Here is a 17,500-nt window from a genome sequence, read left to right as displayed (position 1 = left end):
ACCCTGGACAAGCTACTTTACTCTGTTTACCTCAGTTTCTTCTTCTGTAAAATAAGCTGGATGTGGAAATGGTAAATCTCTCCAGTATCTTTGCCAAGAAACTTGCAAACGAGCTCATGAAAAATCAGCAGCATAAATTGATGGAGATTAAAGAGTACTGAATGGGAGTAGGGATTTAGGAGATTCATTTTAATTTTAATTTAATTTTATTTTCTCAGGAAATCAGAGTGACTTTTATCCATGTCACCATGGGATTAGTTCCCTAACATATCCATACATCTCAAAGTTGTCAGTATAACATATCTACATCAAAAAAACCTTTCAAGTTAACATAACCTTGTCCCCTCAAAGTTATCAGCAGCATTTGGTGTTCTGCCGGTCTTACTGCAGATGTTTGGAACTTATCTGAAAAGTACACATCACGGATCCCAGAGGCCCTGACAGCAAAGTCTAGATGGCTTCACATATTATGTGGATATGAGTTTTTTTTGTAAATATATGATACAGGTCACCAATTTTAATCTTTTGATCTTCTGTACAGGATCTCTATGTTGCCTTACCAATTTTATTTCCTATTACTGCCACTTTATACTAGCTGCTTATAAACTGATCTACTACCCTGACTAGTCAGTATGTAGTGAGCGAGACCAGAATAGGATACAATTTTAATATTTACTGTATATTAATAATACCTGAATGTTTTATATTGTGCATCATATATGATCAAAATTATTCTGTTTGTTCATCTCATACTTAAAGCATCCATGACTCCAGAACTGGAATAGCCCTGTGGTGCTGCCTGATTTAACTCGAAATCTGATAAGTATGGTCCAGGATCCCTTGGGAAGGAAAGTGTGTGAGAAAAGAGGACATTAGGAGTCACACAGCATCAGAAACAGCAGTTGAAATCAGATGCTCAGGCTACAGAGTCAGTGTTCTTATCATTAGACCACACTGTCTCCAGGTTTACAAGATCTCCATAATAGTTTAGTTATTATGGGTATTTTGTAAACTACCATCACCATTAGCACATTAGTCGCTTCTATTACTTGTACTTAGTATTGTTCAGTGAACAAGAAGTCCTTTGTCAGGTGCTGCTGTACGCAGAGCACTGGCTTAGGAGTTATGAGATTATCAAGAGGGATAGGAAAATGGGCTTCCTGCCCTTGAGAAAAATGCCAGTTGGGGCCAACACATTCCAAGAAGTGGGAATCATTCCCAAACAGACTTGGGAACATGTACTCATTGTCCAGCTGGATGGTCTGTCACCATGTGTGATTGTTGGGATTTGGGAAGGAATGGAGTGACTAGGTGGGCTTAGCCAAGGAAAAAAGAAGGAAAAAGAGGAGGAGGAAAGGCAGACCACTCAGGGAAAAGAATATTTGTGAAGACGAAGAGGCAGGGGAAATTCAGTAGGTTTGTCTGGTTTATACTAAATTTCTAAGTCAGAATACAACAATAGGAGATAAAAGTAAGTGGTCCTAATGGCTAGATTACTTTGAATCTGTGTGTGAGAGTTTATCATGATCTAAACATTTGCCCCTTCCATTCATCTTGCCTTTATTTAGCCTATTTGTTAACATTTTCTATAAAGCTCCTCCACTGGACTATATTGTATTCTGAAAAAAAAATATGCCTTTGTCTTTCAATGTTAAAAATCTTAGATCTGATACTGAATGGATTTGAAGAAAAAATACTTCAAGAACAGATTGCTTAAAGGATTGAAAAAAATATCAAATTAAATTTCCTAAAAGTTCAGAGTTACATTTTGGGAAAAGCGTATTCCTGGAGGAAATAAAGGGAAAAAAATTAAAGCACAAGCACACAAAGGATAAGTCTATAAAGGCTACTAAATGGAGAAGGAGACGTAATCTGTGGGGAGCAGCTGTGATGGAGTGGAATGCCAGAGAGATTTAACTAAGGATGTGCCTAAAAAAGCAGGGATTGAGACTGAGCTGCTCCTGGAGATTTGGGGGGAAGGGACTGAGAGGAAAACTAAAGGCTTGGTCTGAGATGAGACTGGAAGTCACAGCAAGATTGGAGTATATGTTATTCCCTGTCTGAAAATCAAGACTAGGTTAGTGAGCAAGACAAGTGATGATTGTTGACAAGCAAAACATTGTCAACTGAGCCACCTAGCTGTACCTAATCAAACTGTGCTAGAAAAGTAGAGGAGCCAAAGATGGGGTCATGTGTGAGCAAGTACCCAGGGATAGCTTCCAGTGGCTTGTATTACCTCACCAACAGGTTCGGTTTGGGGCTTTTGGTCTGAAATTGTTGATGCTTCTTGGTTAGTCCCAAAGCCCTGGACTTTTCAGAACATGTCCTAATCTCCTAAATTGGTGGCAAATATCTTTGTCCCTTCCTGAAATTTTACAACCCTGCCATATTCTATGGATTTGACTGGGAGTTCTGACTAGCTAAAGGAACATTTCCTTATCTCTCTAGGATCCTTTTCACTGAATTCTTCCTCTAGGGCTGGGGATAGGATCCTGAAAGTCTGATCTTAAATGGGAGGGAAGGAAAAAACATGAAGAAGAGTGCATCTTTTTCTTTCAAGTTTCAGATTTGTGGTTTGAGTATCTTTGGGAAGAAGACCCAAATAAAATTCCCTAGCTGTGGCTCACCACATCCCCTCCACCCCAAAGTTAATATTTCAAGGTTGAAACAAATTATTTTCCCAATGACAGTCTTGTAAATTTATTTTAGGAGATAGAGGGAGGGACAATGAATAAGGAAGAGGGGAAAAAGCAAGTATTGGTTTATTCTCCTACCCAGAAATCCACCCTTTTCTTATTCCAAGAAATGAGTTGCATTTGGCCGTTGTTTTAATTTGATACTTGTCTGCCTTGACAATATTCAGGTTAATTATGTTTTTTTACTGCAATTTTTTCTGTCGTTACCAACAAGTATCTACATGTTCTCAATCCTATTTCAAATGGGCATCATGGTATAGAGGCAAGAACCTGGATATGCCATTAGACCCTCTGGATTTGAATCTCAGCTCTGCTACTCAGTGACCTCCATGTCCTATGATGTCGCTCAATTTCTATGCGCCTCAGTTTCCTCATCTATAAAAATGAGAGCATCAGATTAGATGATGTTGAAGGAGGCTTTTCAGTTTTAAATTCTGTGCTCTTCAAAAATAATTAAGCTCATGCTACATACAAAACACTGGGCTAGACTCTCCAAATACAATAACAAAGAGAAACCAACTCTTGCTCTCAAAGAGAATTCATCCTCTGAATGGGGATAAAATACGTACATGTGTTTGTGTAAGAAGAAAATTGAGGAGAGAGATTAGAGAAAGTTTCATGCAAAAAATGATAGCAGAGCTGATTCAAGAAGACAAGGATTCTGGGAGTTACAGGTGAGAAAGGAACTCCAGATATGGGACATTCCAGTGAATATAAATGCATCTAAGTTCAGGGATAGTGACTAGTACAGTGTGGTTATGCGCAGCTAGGTGGCTCAGTAGATAGAACATCAAGACTAGAGTCAAAAAAATTCATCTTTCTGAGCTCAAATTCAGTATCGAATACTAAGTAGTGTAAGTAGTGACCCTGGGCAAGTGACTTAATCCTGTTTTCCTCAGTTTCCTCATTTGTAAAATGAGCTGAAGGAGGAAATGTCCAACCACTCCAGTATTTCTACCAAGAAAACCCCAAAGGGAGGCACAAAGAATTGGATATGACTGAAACCCAGTAAACAGTTTGGCTGGAATTTAGTTTGTGAAAGGGAACAGGTACCATGAAGTTGCCAATTCTGGCCCATTTGCTTCTTGTTCTCCTTAAAGGAAAGGCAAAAGGGATGAGTACTCAGCAAAAACCTGGAAGATCAGAATTTGGGCTGAATCTAATAAGATGAAATGCAGTATGGATAAAGAAGTGGTTGTCTCATTGTACTGTTTTGGATAAAGAGGATTGGAGACATTGAGTCCGAAGAAAAGACAGAGATAGCAAGATACAGTGGAAAAATGGACAGTATATGAAATCAGAGGATCTGGGTTCAAATCTCAATCCTAACACTGTGTAATCTTGGACAAAATACTCAACTTCTCTGACCCTAAGTTTCTTCATCTTTACAGAAATAGAGTAAGACTAGATGATGTCTATGTTCCCTTCTCTTTCTAAACATATGATTTTATGGTTCAATAACTGGCTGGAAGTAGCACTGAGGGAAGCTTGGAATAGTGCCTAGCATATGGTAGATGCTTAATAAAGGTTCATTGCTCAATTCATGATTAGTCAAGGGATTGAGACATAGAAGAGCAACTAGACTTCTAATTTGGGGTTCATCTTGGGAGACAGAGCCAAGAACAATAAATAGGTAGAAGTTTCCAAGAGGCAGATTTAGGCTTGATATCAGGGAAAACTTCCTAACAAAGTAGTCTCCAAATGGGAGGTAATAGGTTTTTCTCTTCCTGGAAGCCGGTAGCCAAAGACTGAATGACCACTTATCACGTCACAGAAGAAAGTGTTGCTTACGTGTAGATTGGACTTAATGCCTCTGAGGTTCCTTCCCATTTGGCAAACCTGTGACTCTGACTGTGAATTATACAGACAATATATTTTTCTTAATTTCCTTCTCAGTAGGAGGTAGCAGAAAATGTGCGGAGGGAAAATTTTAGTAAATATTTTATTTTGGCTCTTTGAAGATGAGGATGAATTAATGGAAGAAAAAAGCTCTGAAATTTTAAGGAAGAACTCAATATATAGATATCAGGTTACTAAATAAAATCATTAAACATTTTAAAATGCATTACAGACAAGATGCCGTATCAGGACATAATGACAGTGGGACACATACCTGACAATCCCAAGGAGCTGACAATCTAATAGGAGAGAAAAGGCATAGACACTGGAAACAATAAAATGAGAAAGGATATAAGTGCAAAGGAGAAAAAGGCAAGGTGATTTAAGAGAGAGATGTTAAAATCCTGGACTGATAATTTCAAGAGGACAACAAAACTCCTGAGTGACCCGTAAGAGATTTAAATGTAATTGGTAAATATTTAATAAGATAGATAAAAATACAATACGATATAGATAATATTAAATTGTAGTTTTCGAAGTCAATATGCTTGGGATCTATTTTTATGTGAGGCTGATATCACTGGTTGAAATAATATAAAGAAGAGATAGGTTAGTTTCCACATGGAAAACATCTGATTAGAGAAAATTTATACGGATGGATAGAATTCAGACTACTGTTTAGAATCATGGAAGAGAAATCTTTGCTAATTTTTTGCCTGTTTATCATTATGTCATGTATCTAATATTTAATCATTGAAATAACTAGGCTGATCAGTAACCCATCTGTAAATTAGTATATATGCCTTAGGGAGTTAAATGCAACATGGAGAGGTTACATGACTTGCTCTTGGTTATAGGATTATAGACGTAACTCAAAAGGAACCAAGGAATTCTGTCTTCTACTCTGACCACTTTATTTTGCATATAAAGAAACTAAGTCCCAATGAAGTCATAAGATCATAACTCTGGAACTGGGAGGGATGTCAGGGGCCATCAAATCCATTCCATTCATTTTAGTTAACAGCAGCAGCAGCATCAACAATGATATTGATATAGCTTTTACTATGCTCCAGGAATCTTACAATTATAAACTCATTTGATCCTTACAACAACAGTGGGTAATCGGTGCTATTATTATCCCAGTTTCACAATTGAGGAAACAAAAGCAAGCAAAGGTTACGTAGTTAAATACGTGTCAGGCTGAATTTGAACTCAAGGCTTCCTGATTTTATTAGGCTACTTTGTTGTCCTGCAGTCTAGAGAAATTTAGTCAGGACTTGTCCAAAGCCACAAAGATTGTGAGCATCAGATCTGAACCCAAGGACTTTTGACTCCAGAGCCAGTATTCTTTTTACAATACAGGTAGTCTGTAGTAGGGTTGAAATGCATCCCTTCCTAAGATGTATATCCAGTGCTCAAAATTAGTGTGTTCCTGGGCAAAGGCAGAGTGATGGGGAATTATTATTCTTTTTCATGCTTTCTTCATCTCCAGTGCAGACTGTTGCTTTACCTTCTATGGTAGTCCCTTATTTTTGTCTCTCCAGGTTTTAAACCATTGCTCTTATAATTACCAGATTTTTATTACAAATGTCTGATCATGTCATTCACTTGCTAAAGAAATTTCCATGCTTTCTTGTGTTCACTAGGGTAAAATAAAAACTATTTTACAATGGAGGCCCTTCATGATCTGGTTCCAAATTTTGCCCAGGAGATAGTAAATGCTTTTTTGTTCTCCTTACTGATTTCATATTGTTTCACTTTACACACTTTATATTACCACCACACTGGCTAATTCAGTGTTCTTTACATGATATTCCACAAATAGCCTTTCTCTGTGCCCATTTTGTAAAGCAACCCCACCTCCATTTCCAACACTGTAACATGTTCCTCCTCATCTTTCCTTCTTGAAATTCCTGTATCCTCCTAGGGTCTGCTCAAATATCACCTTCAATAAGAGACCTTTCTAAATTATAGCTCTTAAAGTCAGAGGACCTTTCTGGATTATAGCTATTAGGATCAGGGTGTCTTTCTGGTTTGTAGCTATTAGGATCTTCCATACATTAAGCTTAGTTTTTTATGTATTTTGCTCTGGTCGGATTGATGCTGTTTTCTCGCAGAATGCTAGTCTTTTGAGGGGTAGGAACAGTTTCATTTTTATTTTTGTATTTCTAGTGCTTCTCATGGTACTAGATGCATAATTAATGCTTAATAAAAACTTGCTGAATTGAAACTCAAGTGATTTGCTCAAGATCATACAACTGAAAATGGTGAAGCAAGTATTGTAACTCTGTTGACTCCAAACCTACCATTTTCCCCCGCCCCCACAACTTTAAAGCTCTTTATTACGGTCCTTACTCTTTTTTAAAAAAATATTATTTTATTTAAAAAAGAATAAAACAAAAGAAAAACATAAAAGAAAAACAAAAACAAAACAAAACATAACATTGTCATGTGCCCAGCAGGACATAAGAGATGAGTCAAAATGTATAACAATAGATTGCCACTTCAAGAAAAGATATATAGTAATAGAAGATATTATATTCATGAATGTCCATCTTTTCTTACCATCCTTGTAGGTTGTTTTTTTGTTCTCTGCTGGGCACATTTTTTATTCTTTTTTTCTCCTTTCATCCCTTTCACCTCCCCCAAGCATAGTATAGTTAAGCAAGAATATGTATATATATATATATATATATATATATATATATATATATATATATATATATATATGTATATATATATATATATATATATACATATATATATACACACACACACAAATACACACATAATATTATATAATATAATTATGTATATAATATAAAATATAAATACAAAATATATATTATATATAATATATAATAATATAATATATATATATAAATATTTACACACACAAATATACACATATCTCAGACTTCTTTTCCCATATACACATATCTTTTCTATCTCTGTTAACTCTTTCATTCTGCTCCTTAGCTTGTCTTGCAATAACTTAACTTCCCATCACCCATAGATTTCTCCCTTCTCTTCTCCTCCCCCCACCTTGATTCTCCCTCAGCCCATCCCTCCCATCTTATTTCTTTATAGATGTTGGAGGATGCTCTACCCTTCATGGTATATATGCAGTACTGACTAATCTGTTCCCAATATGAGTAGGTTTTCAGAATTATGGGCCCCTATCATTTGTATAACACAATTACTATTTTTACCTTAATTCTTCCCCTATCTTTCTTTTGAGCTACTTAATTGCTGATGTCAATCTTAAACATATGGTAAAAAAAAAAAAAAAAAAAAAAGCACAATTTATCTTTGCTAAGTTCCTTGAAGTTGATCTGTGATATTGGCTTTTATATGTTAATTTTTCCATTGAGTTTCAGTTTGGTTGACAGAAAGTCCTGAAAATCTCTGTGTTGGATTTTTTCTCATTCAATATTATGAGTAATTTTCCTGGACATAATATTTTTGGCTATTAAACTAGTTCTTTTGATTTTTGATAGATGATTTCGGTTTCTATGGTCTCTTATAATGGCTCCTGATAAGTCTTGTACAATTCTAATTGTAGCTTCAGAATGTTTAATTTTTTTCTTGTTTCTTACAATTTTTTTTTTTTTTTTTTTTGATTTGGGGATTTCAAAATTTGGCAATAATATTCCTGTGTGTTTTACTCAAAGATCTCTTTGAAGGTGGTGATTGGTGGATTTTTCCTATTCCTATTCTCTTGTAGGACAATTTTCTTGGATTATTTCTTGCATTATAATGTCAAGGTTCTTTTTGTGGTAACAGCTTTCAGATAAACTCCAGACTCCTCATACAATTCAAGAGAAGAAAGTTTCTGTGATTCCTGCTGAGGCTACAACCACACTCAGGACTTACCCCAGAACTCCACTTGGTGTTCCTGGGAAGTTAGCCTGGAGGTCCCTGGCCTACAGTTTTTCTATGAGTCTTCTCAGGTTGTCCCCAGGAGGACCTCTGTTCTGCCCCAAGTCTTCTTGGTTTTTCACTCATTTATATTCACTCTGAGGCTCAAATTTGTTTTGTTTGTGAGAGAAATCTGGATAGTTTGAAATTTACCAATTTACTCGGCAGTTTTCCCATAATCCTCCCCAAACCTAGGTTGTTATATAAGAAATAATTATACAATAAAAATGGGCTCCCTTTTCTATTTCTTAGCCATCCTTCTTGAGTTAGACCATGCTGCTTTTGTTGCTGTTATTTTCTCTATGTTGTAACCAGTTAAAACTAGCCTGTCCCCAGTCAGAAGGATGATTATTAGAAGTTGCTTATTGAAATCCCCACCTGGAATTTATGTTTTAATATGAGCTAAAATAAGAATCATCTCTTTGGTGCATTCTGGATATTAGGAAATAAACTCTCTCAGTGTTTTAGGAAATAATAATATTAATCATGGATTCATTGTAAAAATAGGCCCAGTGAGTTGTCTTTTTTTTTTTTTTTTTTGATGGGTGCATTTGGATTAAGCTGAAGAATGGACCAGAGGCTGAGAACTCTTTGATCTCATTTTCTGCATAGTCCTCTGATGGTAGAGTTCTCTTTGAAAACTCTTTGAGCTCAGTGTGGGAAAGAAGCACAAGGTGGTCCAGCAGGGAATGAGCCTTACACTTCAAAATAGAGGATGAAGTTGGGGAATAAGATATTTCACACAAAAGAGCATCAAGGGAAGCTGGAGGCAATGTGATGCTTTTTTTTTTTCTTTCTAAAAAACAAGATGTAACCTTTGCCTTGCCCCACCCAGAAAGAAATAAATTTGATTTAAAAAAATCCCAAACCAAAAACCAAGCTGAATGATTAGATTAAAAATGCCCCACCCTCATTCCTTCCTCCTTTATCATTTCTAGGGCTGGTTTAGGATTTCTCAAAGGGAATTGTCTTGCTCTCTTTTTCTGTAAATGCTCTTAAAGCCATGCTTCCTTTTCAGGTAACACTTTTCATCTTCAAAGAGCTTTTTAAAGATAACTAATTGCTGTAACACTGAATTAGATGAGTAAGTATTAAAGTTCTCCCAGGGCACTAGAGAAAACTGGGAAATTACAAGTACTTTTCCTTCCTTTCATTTTTTCCCTTCAAATAGTCACACTCTAAGAGCCAAAACAAGGTTGAAGGTAGAGTTCAAGTGACCAATGTCTGATACATAGTAGGTACTTCATAAATGCTTGCTGCTGGAACTCTATCTTCCCATAAATCAGCTGGAGTGAGGATAAACAAAAGTCTTTATTCTTGGTCTTTTGAGGTCTAGGGCAGGGGATTAGATCTAGCAATCTCCACACCTCCTTCCTCTCTCTCCACAGCCAGGAGAATGCCTCAATTTCCTCCTCTTACTCCACCCACACAATTCACTTCCCCTTCTTTGTCCATACTCACCAATGGAGCCAGCACAGAATAGTTGGGAAGGGTCATCCTTCAAACAGTTAATAGAGATTTGGCAATTAGTCTCACATGCTCCATTATCCAAGTGCATTTGCTCAGGTTTAGCTGATTTGATTTGTCCAGACATAAGATCAACTTTCAACCTTCCCCATCCTTTAATTATGATCCTAAAATTATAGTTTGGGTTTATCCATTGACTCATTGGCAAATTTTGTACTCTGAAATCCAGTTTCCCAGCAGCCAAATAAAGGGTTGCAGGAGATGATCTTTAAGGAAACTTCTAGTTCTAAATATGGAATCTTATTACTGGACTTAGCAGTTATTTCTTTTCACACATTGAAGAGATAGAGTTGCAAACTCTGTAGTGTCTCAAACTTGGAGTCTCTCTAAGGATCTTTGTTCAAATCCTGGATCAAGTATTTACTATTGATTTGGACTAATTCTCTGGATTTCACTTTCCTCATCTATAAAATAAGAGATTTGAATGAGATGTTCTTTAAGATCTGGTCTAGTTTTATAAATGTATTATCTCAATGATCTAATGGATGTCAGACAGAGGAGTCAAGAAAATCTGCTTTCAAATGCTGTCTCCTAAGCTCATTAGCTGTTACATGCTTACTCAAGACACTTTACTCTCTCAAAGTCTCAGTTTCTTCATCTGTAAAATGAAGGATTTGTACTAAAGGACCTCTAAGATTATTACACGCTCTAAACCAGGAAGATCTGTATTCAGATTTTGCCCCTAATGCTTTTTACCTTTTGTGGCCACTTCAAAATCTCTTAATAAAAGAACCAGAATTTAGGAATATCTTTGAGAACCAAGCTGTGCCATTTGACCATAATATATTTTTTAATCTGAAAGGTTAATATAGATAGAATAACAATTTTTACTTCCAATGTATTTTTTAATCTGAAAGGCTACTGTAGATAGAATAAAAATTTGTCTTCCAAGTAAAATTATAATAACTTTTTTCTATCAGTTGTCACACCTGGTTCTTTTAGGTTAACCTTTCTGAACTTCAGCGACCTAATCTGTCAACTAGAAATGATAATGATTTTAGGTGCTTCCCTAACTGGATGGCTGTGAGAAAGCAAGCTAATATATGCAAAGACTATAAATGAGTCATTGTTGTTTCTATTGCTTGTGGATTTGTACTTAAGTCATTTGCATGCTTAACCTTTGGCTCTGCTTCCCTTCTTGAAGAAGTTAAGCAAACAGTTTTGTGTATCAGATAATTTGATTTTAAGGAAATGGCATTATGGTCACCTTTTAGCTAGACAGCCCCAGGAAAATGAGACACACCATAATTTAATACATTATAAGCTCTAGCTCAGGAAAATAAAAATCCATCAAAAAGGTGGAGCTCCCTGCAGCAGCCTGGCAGCCTCTCCAATGTACTGGGAGTACCTGCAGCTCCTCATCTCAAGGCCTGCTTTGAATTGTCACCCAACTCTCATTTTCCATGGCTTTCCCTGATGGCTTCATGAGAGTAGATTATAGCAGAAGCTAAAGCCAGAATGCATCACAGTAACTGCTTGGATCCCTCTGACTTGTCTGTATCGTGCCATAATGACTTGATGACATTTCCACAGATGTGCAGTGATAATGATATGGCTGCAATGTATACTGTTCTCTTTCCTGAGTCAGGCTGCAACAACCATTGGCTTCATCCCCTGAAAGACCCAAATTGCAGAATCTTTGTCATCACAGTGGATATTGTGGGGTAGGGTCTTCCTTGAACTCAGCTTTCAATGGAAGGAATTCGAAGGATATCTTGATTTGGGATAAGGTGGCTCCACAATTGATGTACTTACTGATAAAGAACTGGATGATATATGACTGAAGTATTTGTTTATCTTTAGGATAGAAATAGGGGCTACATTTAGGCAGCCACATGGTACTGTAGATAAACCATCAGCTTCCTGAGTTTAAATCTAACCTCAGATGCTAGCTGCGAACTCGGGCAAATAACTTAACTCTGTTTGTCTTCAGTTCCACTTATGTAAAAACGAGCAGGAAAAGGAAATGGCAAATTCTATTATTTTTACCAAGAAAACCCCAAAGGGAGTCATGAAGAATTGGACAGGACTGAAAAAAATGGCTGATCAACAAAGGAGCTACCCTGATGATTTCACTGATCTAGGGGATTCTGATGTAAGGAAACTTCCTTTATTAATGCAGTTTGGCAACTTCTGTATAATTTCTATTCTTGGAGAGCTGCCTCCAGATCTAGGAGTTCAATAACTTACCTAGAATCCCACAGCCAATTTGACTTTATCTAAAACCATTAGCAAGCATCATATGTAATGGGGATAAACTAGAAGCATTCCCAATAAGATCAGGGATGAAAGAAGGTTGCCCACTATCATCATAACTATTCAATATTGTATTAGAAATGTTAGCTTTAGCGATAAGAGAAGAAAAGAAAGTTAAAGGCATTAGAGTAGGTCACAAGGAAACAAAATTATGACTCTTTGCAGATGATATGATTGTATACTTATCAACTAAAAACTACTAGAACCAATTAACTTCAGCAAAATTGCAAGATACAAAATAAATCCAGACAAATCATCAGCATTTCTATATGTCACCAACAAAGTCCAGAAGCAAGAGATACAAAGAGAATTCCATTTAAAATATTTATAGATAATATAAAATATTTGGGTGACTACCTGCCAACATAAAGTCAGGAACTATATGGACACAATTACAAAACACTTTCCACACAAAGACCTTAACAGTTCAGTCTAAATAGTTGGAATCTAAACTCAGCCAGATCTAAACAATTGGAAAAATATCAAGTGCTGATAGGTAGGCTGAGCTAATACAATAAAAAATATCAAGTGCTCATAAGTAGTCTGAGCTAATGTAATAAAAATGATAATTCTAGCTAAATTAATCTATTTTTTCAGTGCCATACCAGTCAAACTGCAAAGAAATTACTTTATATAACATAGATTAGTCTATTTTTCAGATCTGTGGAGAAGGGAATAATTTTGGTCAAAGAGAACTAGAGTACATTATGAAATGCAAAATGGATAAATTTTATTATAATAAATTTTTAAAAGTTTTTGTACAAACAAAGCCAATTCAGATAAGATTAGAAGGGAAGCAGAAAATTGGAAATAAATTACATCTAAGTCTTCTGATAAAGGCCTCATTTCTAAAATATATAGAGAATTGATTCAAATTTATAAGAATAAAAGCCATACTCCTACTGATAAATTGTTAAAGAATATGGACAATTTTCAGATGAAGAAATTAATTTCTAGTCATATAAAATGCTCTAAATCACTATTGATCAGAGAAATTCAAATTGAGACAACTCTGAGGTATATGTCTTAGATTGGCTAAATGACAGGAAAAGATAATGATAAATGGTGGAAGGATGTGAAGAAACTGGTATACTAATACATTATTGGTGGAGTTGTGAATTGATCCAACTATTCTGGAGAGCAATATGGAAGTATACCCAAAGGGCTATTAAACTGTGCATATCTTTTTATCCAGCAGTGTCTACTGGGCCTTTATGCTAAAAAAAAATCATAAAAAAAGGGAAAATGATCCACATGTGCAAAAATGTAGATGTTCTTTTTGTAGTGTTAAGAAACTGGAAACTGAATAGCTAGCTATCACTTGGGGAATGGCTGAATAAGTTATGTTATATGAATGTACTTGAATATTATTGTTCTATAAGAAACTATCAGCAGGATTATTTCAGAAAGGCCTGGAGAGATTTACATGAAATAATGCTAAATGAAGTTAGTAGAACCAAGAGCACACTGTACACAGCAATATTATTATATGTCTATCAATTCGGATAGATGTAGCTCTTTTCAACAATGAGGTAATTCAGACCAATTCCAATAGACTTGTGTTGGAAAGATCCATCTGCATCTAGAAAGAGGATTGTGGGAGTGAATGGCAACATAGAATTGTTACCTTTTTTATTGCTTTGCTTTTTGTTTTTTCTCACTTTTTTCTTTTTTTATCTTATTTTTCTTGTGCAGCATGATAAATATGGAAATACGTATAGAAGAATGGCATGTGTTTATCATATATTGCATTACTTACTGTCTAGGGGAGGGAGAAACATTTGGAACACAAGGTTTTGCAAGGGTGAATGTTGAAAACTATCTTTGCATTTATTTTGAAAATTAAAATAAAAAATATATTATTAAAAAAAAGAAGATGACCTGGAGTGGAAGTGGGTCAGGTTATGGCTAAATGGACCTTCCATTTCTTGGGAATCAGTAGAAATTAGGCATTTATGACCAAGATAGTGGTGAACTTCTGAATGCTAGCTGAATCCAGGACCTCAGCTGCACAAAAAATCTGGAGCTAACAAACCTGAGTAAAAGCAACCTTTTCATTCTGAGGGGACCAGATGGCTTGTGAGCTCTTGTTTGATCACATCTGCTTTGGGTAAAATTATCCAAGAATATCATCAATCAGGAGACCTCTGTTTCCTGAATCCTGTGTGGTTGTTATGATGATTGGTACTTTCCACCATGCTTTTTCACTTTGGAAAACTGAGGAAAGATAGACTGGATTCGGAGCCAATGGATTTGGATTCAAGTTCTAGTCCTCTTAACACACAAGATATCGTGGATGGTCAATTAATCTCTTGGACCTTAAATTTCTAATTTGTAAATAAAAATTGAATTAAATTATCTTGAGAGTTCTTTTACATTTGAAACTCCATGGAATTGAGGGTTGCTAGCTTGCTGAATGAATGAACTAATAATTTTTTTTGCTAATTTCTAATTGCTCATACTCCCATCAGAGAGCAGAAAGGAACTTTTCCCTTCACAGAAGCATAGCAGGGCAAATGCTCCTGAAGATTTTTGTGGCTTCTCAGCCAAAGTTGTTTGTCAGTCCAAAGCACCAATAAATGGAATTTTTTCACTTAGATCAAAATCAGTGACCAAGAAAAGTGGAACAGGGATCCAGAGGACAGTTAAGAGTGAGGTAGTCATGCACTCCAAGGATCATGGTTGTAGAAGCCTTTCCCAGCAATAAGCAGGTTTGGGATCCAATTCCAACAATGTATCCAATTGTTCTAGGAGAAGCAGCCAACACAGCCCTTTGTTCTTATCTTCCCTTGATGAGCTTGTGCCCATAATCCATCTTTTTTTTTTCTTTTTTTTTACTTGGGCTCTTTTTGCCCAGACTTCAGTAGAAATGAAACATCACCCGTGTCAGCACCTTGGACAAAGTCTTTACTGCCCTGCTCTAGATGTGTTTCTGAGTTACTGACTTCTGTCTTGGAGACTAGTTTAAAATATAAATTATTAAAATATAAAGTCTTTAGGTAAGAAAATCTTCTTGACTGAAATAATTGTGCTATCTCATGAGAAATCTGTTCATAATCTTGTTTCCCCTTTGTGTTCTTAGTGATTTATGATGCTTCTTTAGATGCCATAATTTCCAGCACAACTAGCCATGTGAACACAGTGGTACTGGCTTGGAGGGAAAAATCCAAGCAGAAGTGGATTAAGAAGACATCCTTCAACATTGCTCAGGGCATTCATACTTTTGACTACCACTCTCGCCTCAATTTAATTGGTATGTTAAAGAGATTATAATCATTAGAGGGTCTCCTTATTAAGAGATAATCTGGGATAGATTTTTACAAATACATTTGTAAATAAAGTCAAGGTCAAGTACAAAATAACAGAGAAATATAATCTATAAAAGGCCAGGCTTGGAATCATGATGACATGAATTCAAAGCCTAGGTGTAAAGTAATCTGCTCTGTAATGATAAGCAAGTCATTAAAGTGAACCAGGAAACTTTCTGGGTATAAAAGTTGCAGGTCTTATATTTGGAGAGTCTTTGCTTCCTGGGAAGTCTTCACCCTGATAAATAGCAACTTTGGAGTAATAAATTGAAAGAAAGTAAGTTTTGAACGGAAAAGATGTCTTGCAACCTTCTTATCTGGTAAATGTTTCATTGAAACAAATATGCTTTTTCCATTAAAATACAAATTAAATTTTTTTTTCTCACCATCTTCAGAATGTAATTTCTCTCTCATAGAGAGTCCCAGGCTTTTCTTTGCCTTAAGTTGCCATTGGAGAAATTTTTATTGTGTTTGCTTTCTCATAACATCTGTGCATTTTGGCTCAGAAACTCCAATTTATTTACAAACATTAATTGTTTAACTTTACAGAAATTACTTGATGGATCTTGGAAATGTAGATTCTTCAGAGGATAAGGGTAAAGAAAGGTGGACTTGGGTTATGTCTGTGAAGCCTAGGGAGCTCTTCTCAGAATAATATTTTTAAATGAATAAAATGAACTCTATATAGTATTACTAAGAAAACAACTATATTGAAGTATTTGCCAAAATATATATTAAAAATACCCAGATCCTTTGTCATGAAGTCATATAATATATATGTTTAATATATAATATAATATACATATATTATAATATTATATATTATTGTATTATTACGCACACACATATATATGTTTATATATATATAATAGATTAGTAAGGGATCTAAGTTTGTATCAAGTCTAACTGTGTGGTCTGGGACATTCATTTCATTTTTTTGAACCTCAGTTTCTTCACCTGTAAGAAAATTATAATCTTTACAGGGCCTATTATGTAGAACTAAAATAATACCCAATATCTGATAATACCTAACATCTGATTAGGACTTTAAGATTTGCAACACCTTTTACACATATTTTCTATTTTATCCCCTTCACAATGATGCTATGAAGTAGATACTGCTATTATTCCCATTTATAGATAAGGAAACAGGATAAGAAAAATTAAGTGTTTTGTTCAACCACACAGCTAGGAAGTGTCTGAGGCAGGATATTAATTCAGGTATTCCTGACTGACTCCAATACAGCACTGTACCTACTATGCAACATTTGTTGGTGTGCAGTTGCAACCTCATGTACTATAGAAAGCCAGGATTTTCTATTCTCCACTATCTCTTGAAGTATGTCCACATTCATGTTCATTGTTTCCATCATACTAGCTCTTCATCTCATCCTCCACCATTCATCTTTGCTTTCAATCCTTTCCAAAATTAAGGTCTTTTCAAATGGGTCCCATCGTCTCATTATGTGAACAAAGTGTTTAAGCTTCTCCTTCAGTATTTAACCTTTCAGTGAATAGCCTGAATTAATTTCTCTAAGGATTGATTTGTTTTTCTTGCTGTCCAAGAGACTCTCAAAATTTTCCTCTAGCACCATAATTCAGAAGTATCAACTCTCTGGTGCTCAGCTTTCATTATGGTCCCTCTATTATGAGGACAGCAGTTTGTAGCCCTTAAATAAACTGACATTTGTCAAAGACAATATCTCCACACTTCCCAGTTAGCCAGTTGGCATACAGTGGCATTTTAGTAGGACATAAGAAATTTAGGCTGTTCTCTGAAAGCATGAAGAAATTGAAAAAATATATAGTCAGTTATAGTTATTTCATCCATTCATTCAACAAGTATTTATTAAGTGCCAACTGTATACCAGTCATTATTATAAGCACTGGGGATCTAAAGACAAAGTCTAATCAATGTAGGTTCTCAGGGATCTGCTTTCAGTTGATGATCAA

At 35.6% G+C, this 17,500-nt stretch overlaps 1 protein-coding gene across 1 annotated transcript in view; it reads left to right on the top strand.

The window, feature by feature from the left end:
• Positions 1-17,500, top strand: part of WDR49 (WD repeat domain 49) — a 183,617-nt gene that overhangs the window by 61,913 nt on the left and 104,204 nt on the right. Inside the window, 1 exon segment of the mRNA XM_074307675.1 lies at positions 15,322-15,492. Within this exon segment, the coding sequence (XP_074163776.1) occupies positions 15,322-15,492 (171 nt within the window).

The sequence above is a fragment of the Sminthopsis crassicaudata genome, chromosome 3 (genome assembly GCF_048593235.1).
Source record: "Sminthopsis crassicaudata isolate SCR6 chromosome 3, ASM4859323v1, whole genome shotgun sequence".
Taxonomy (NCBI): domain Eukaryota; kingdom Metazoa; phylum Chordata; class Mammalia; order Dasyuromorphia; family Dasyuridae; genus Sminthopsis; species Sminthopsis crassicaudata.
This window is presented reverse-complemented; position numbering and strand designations above follow the sequence as displayed.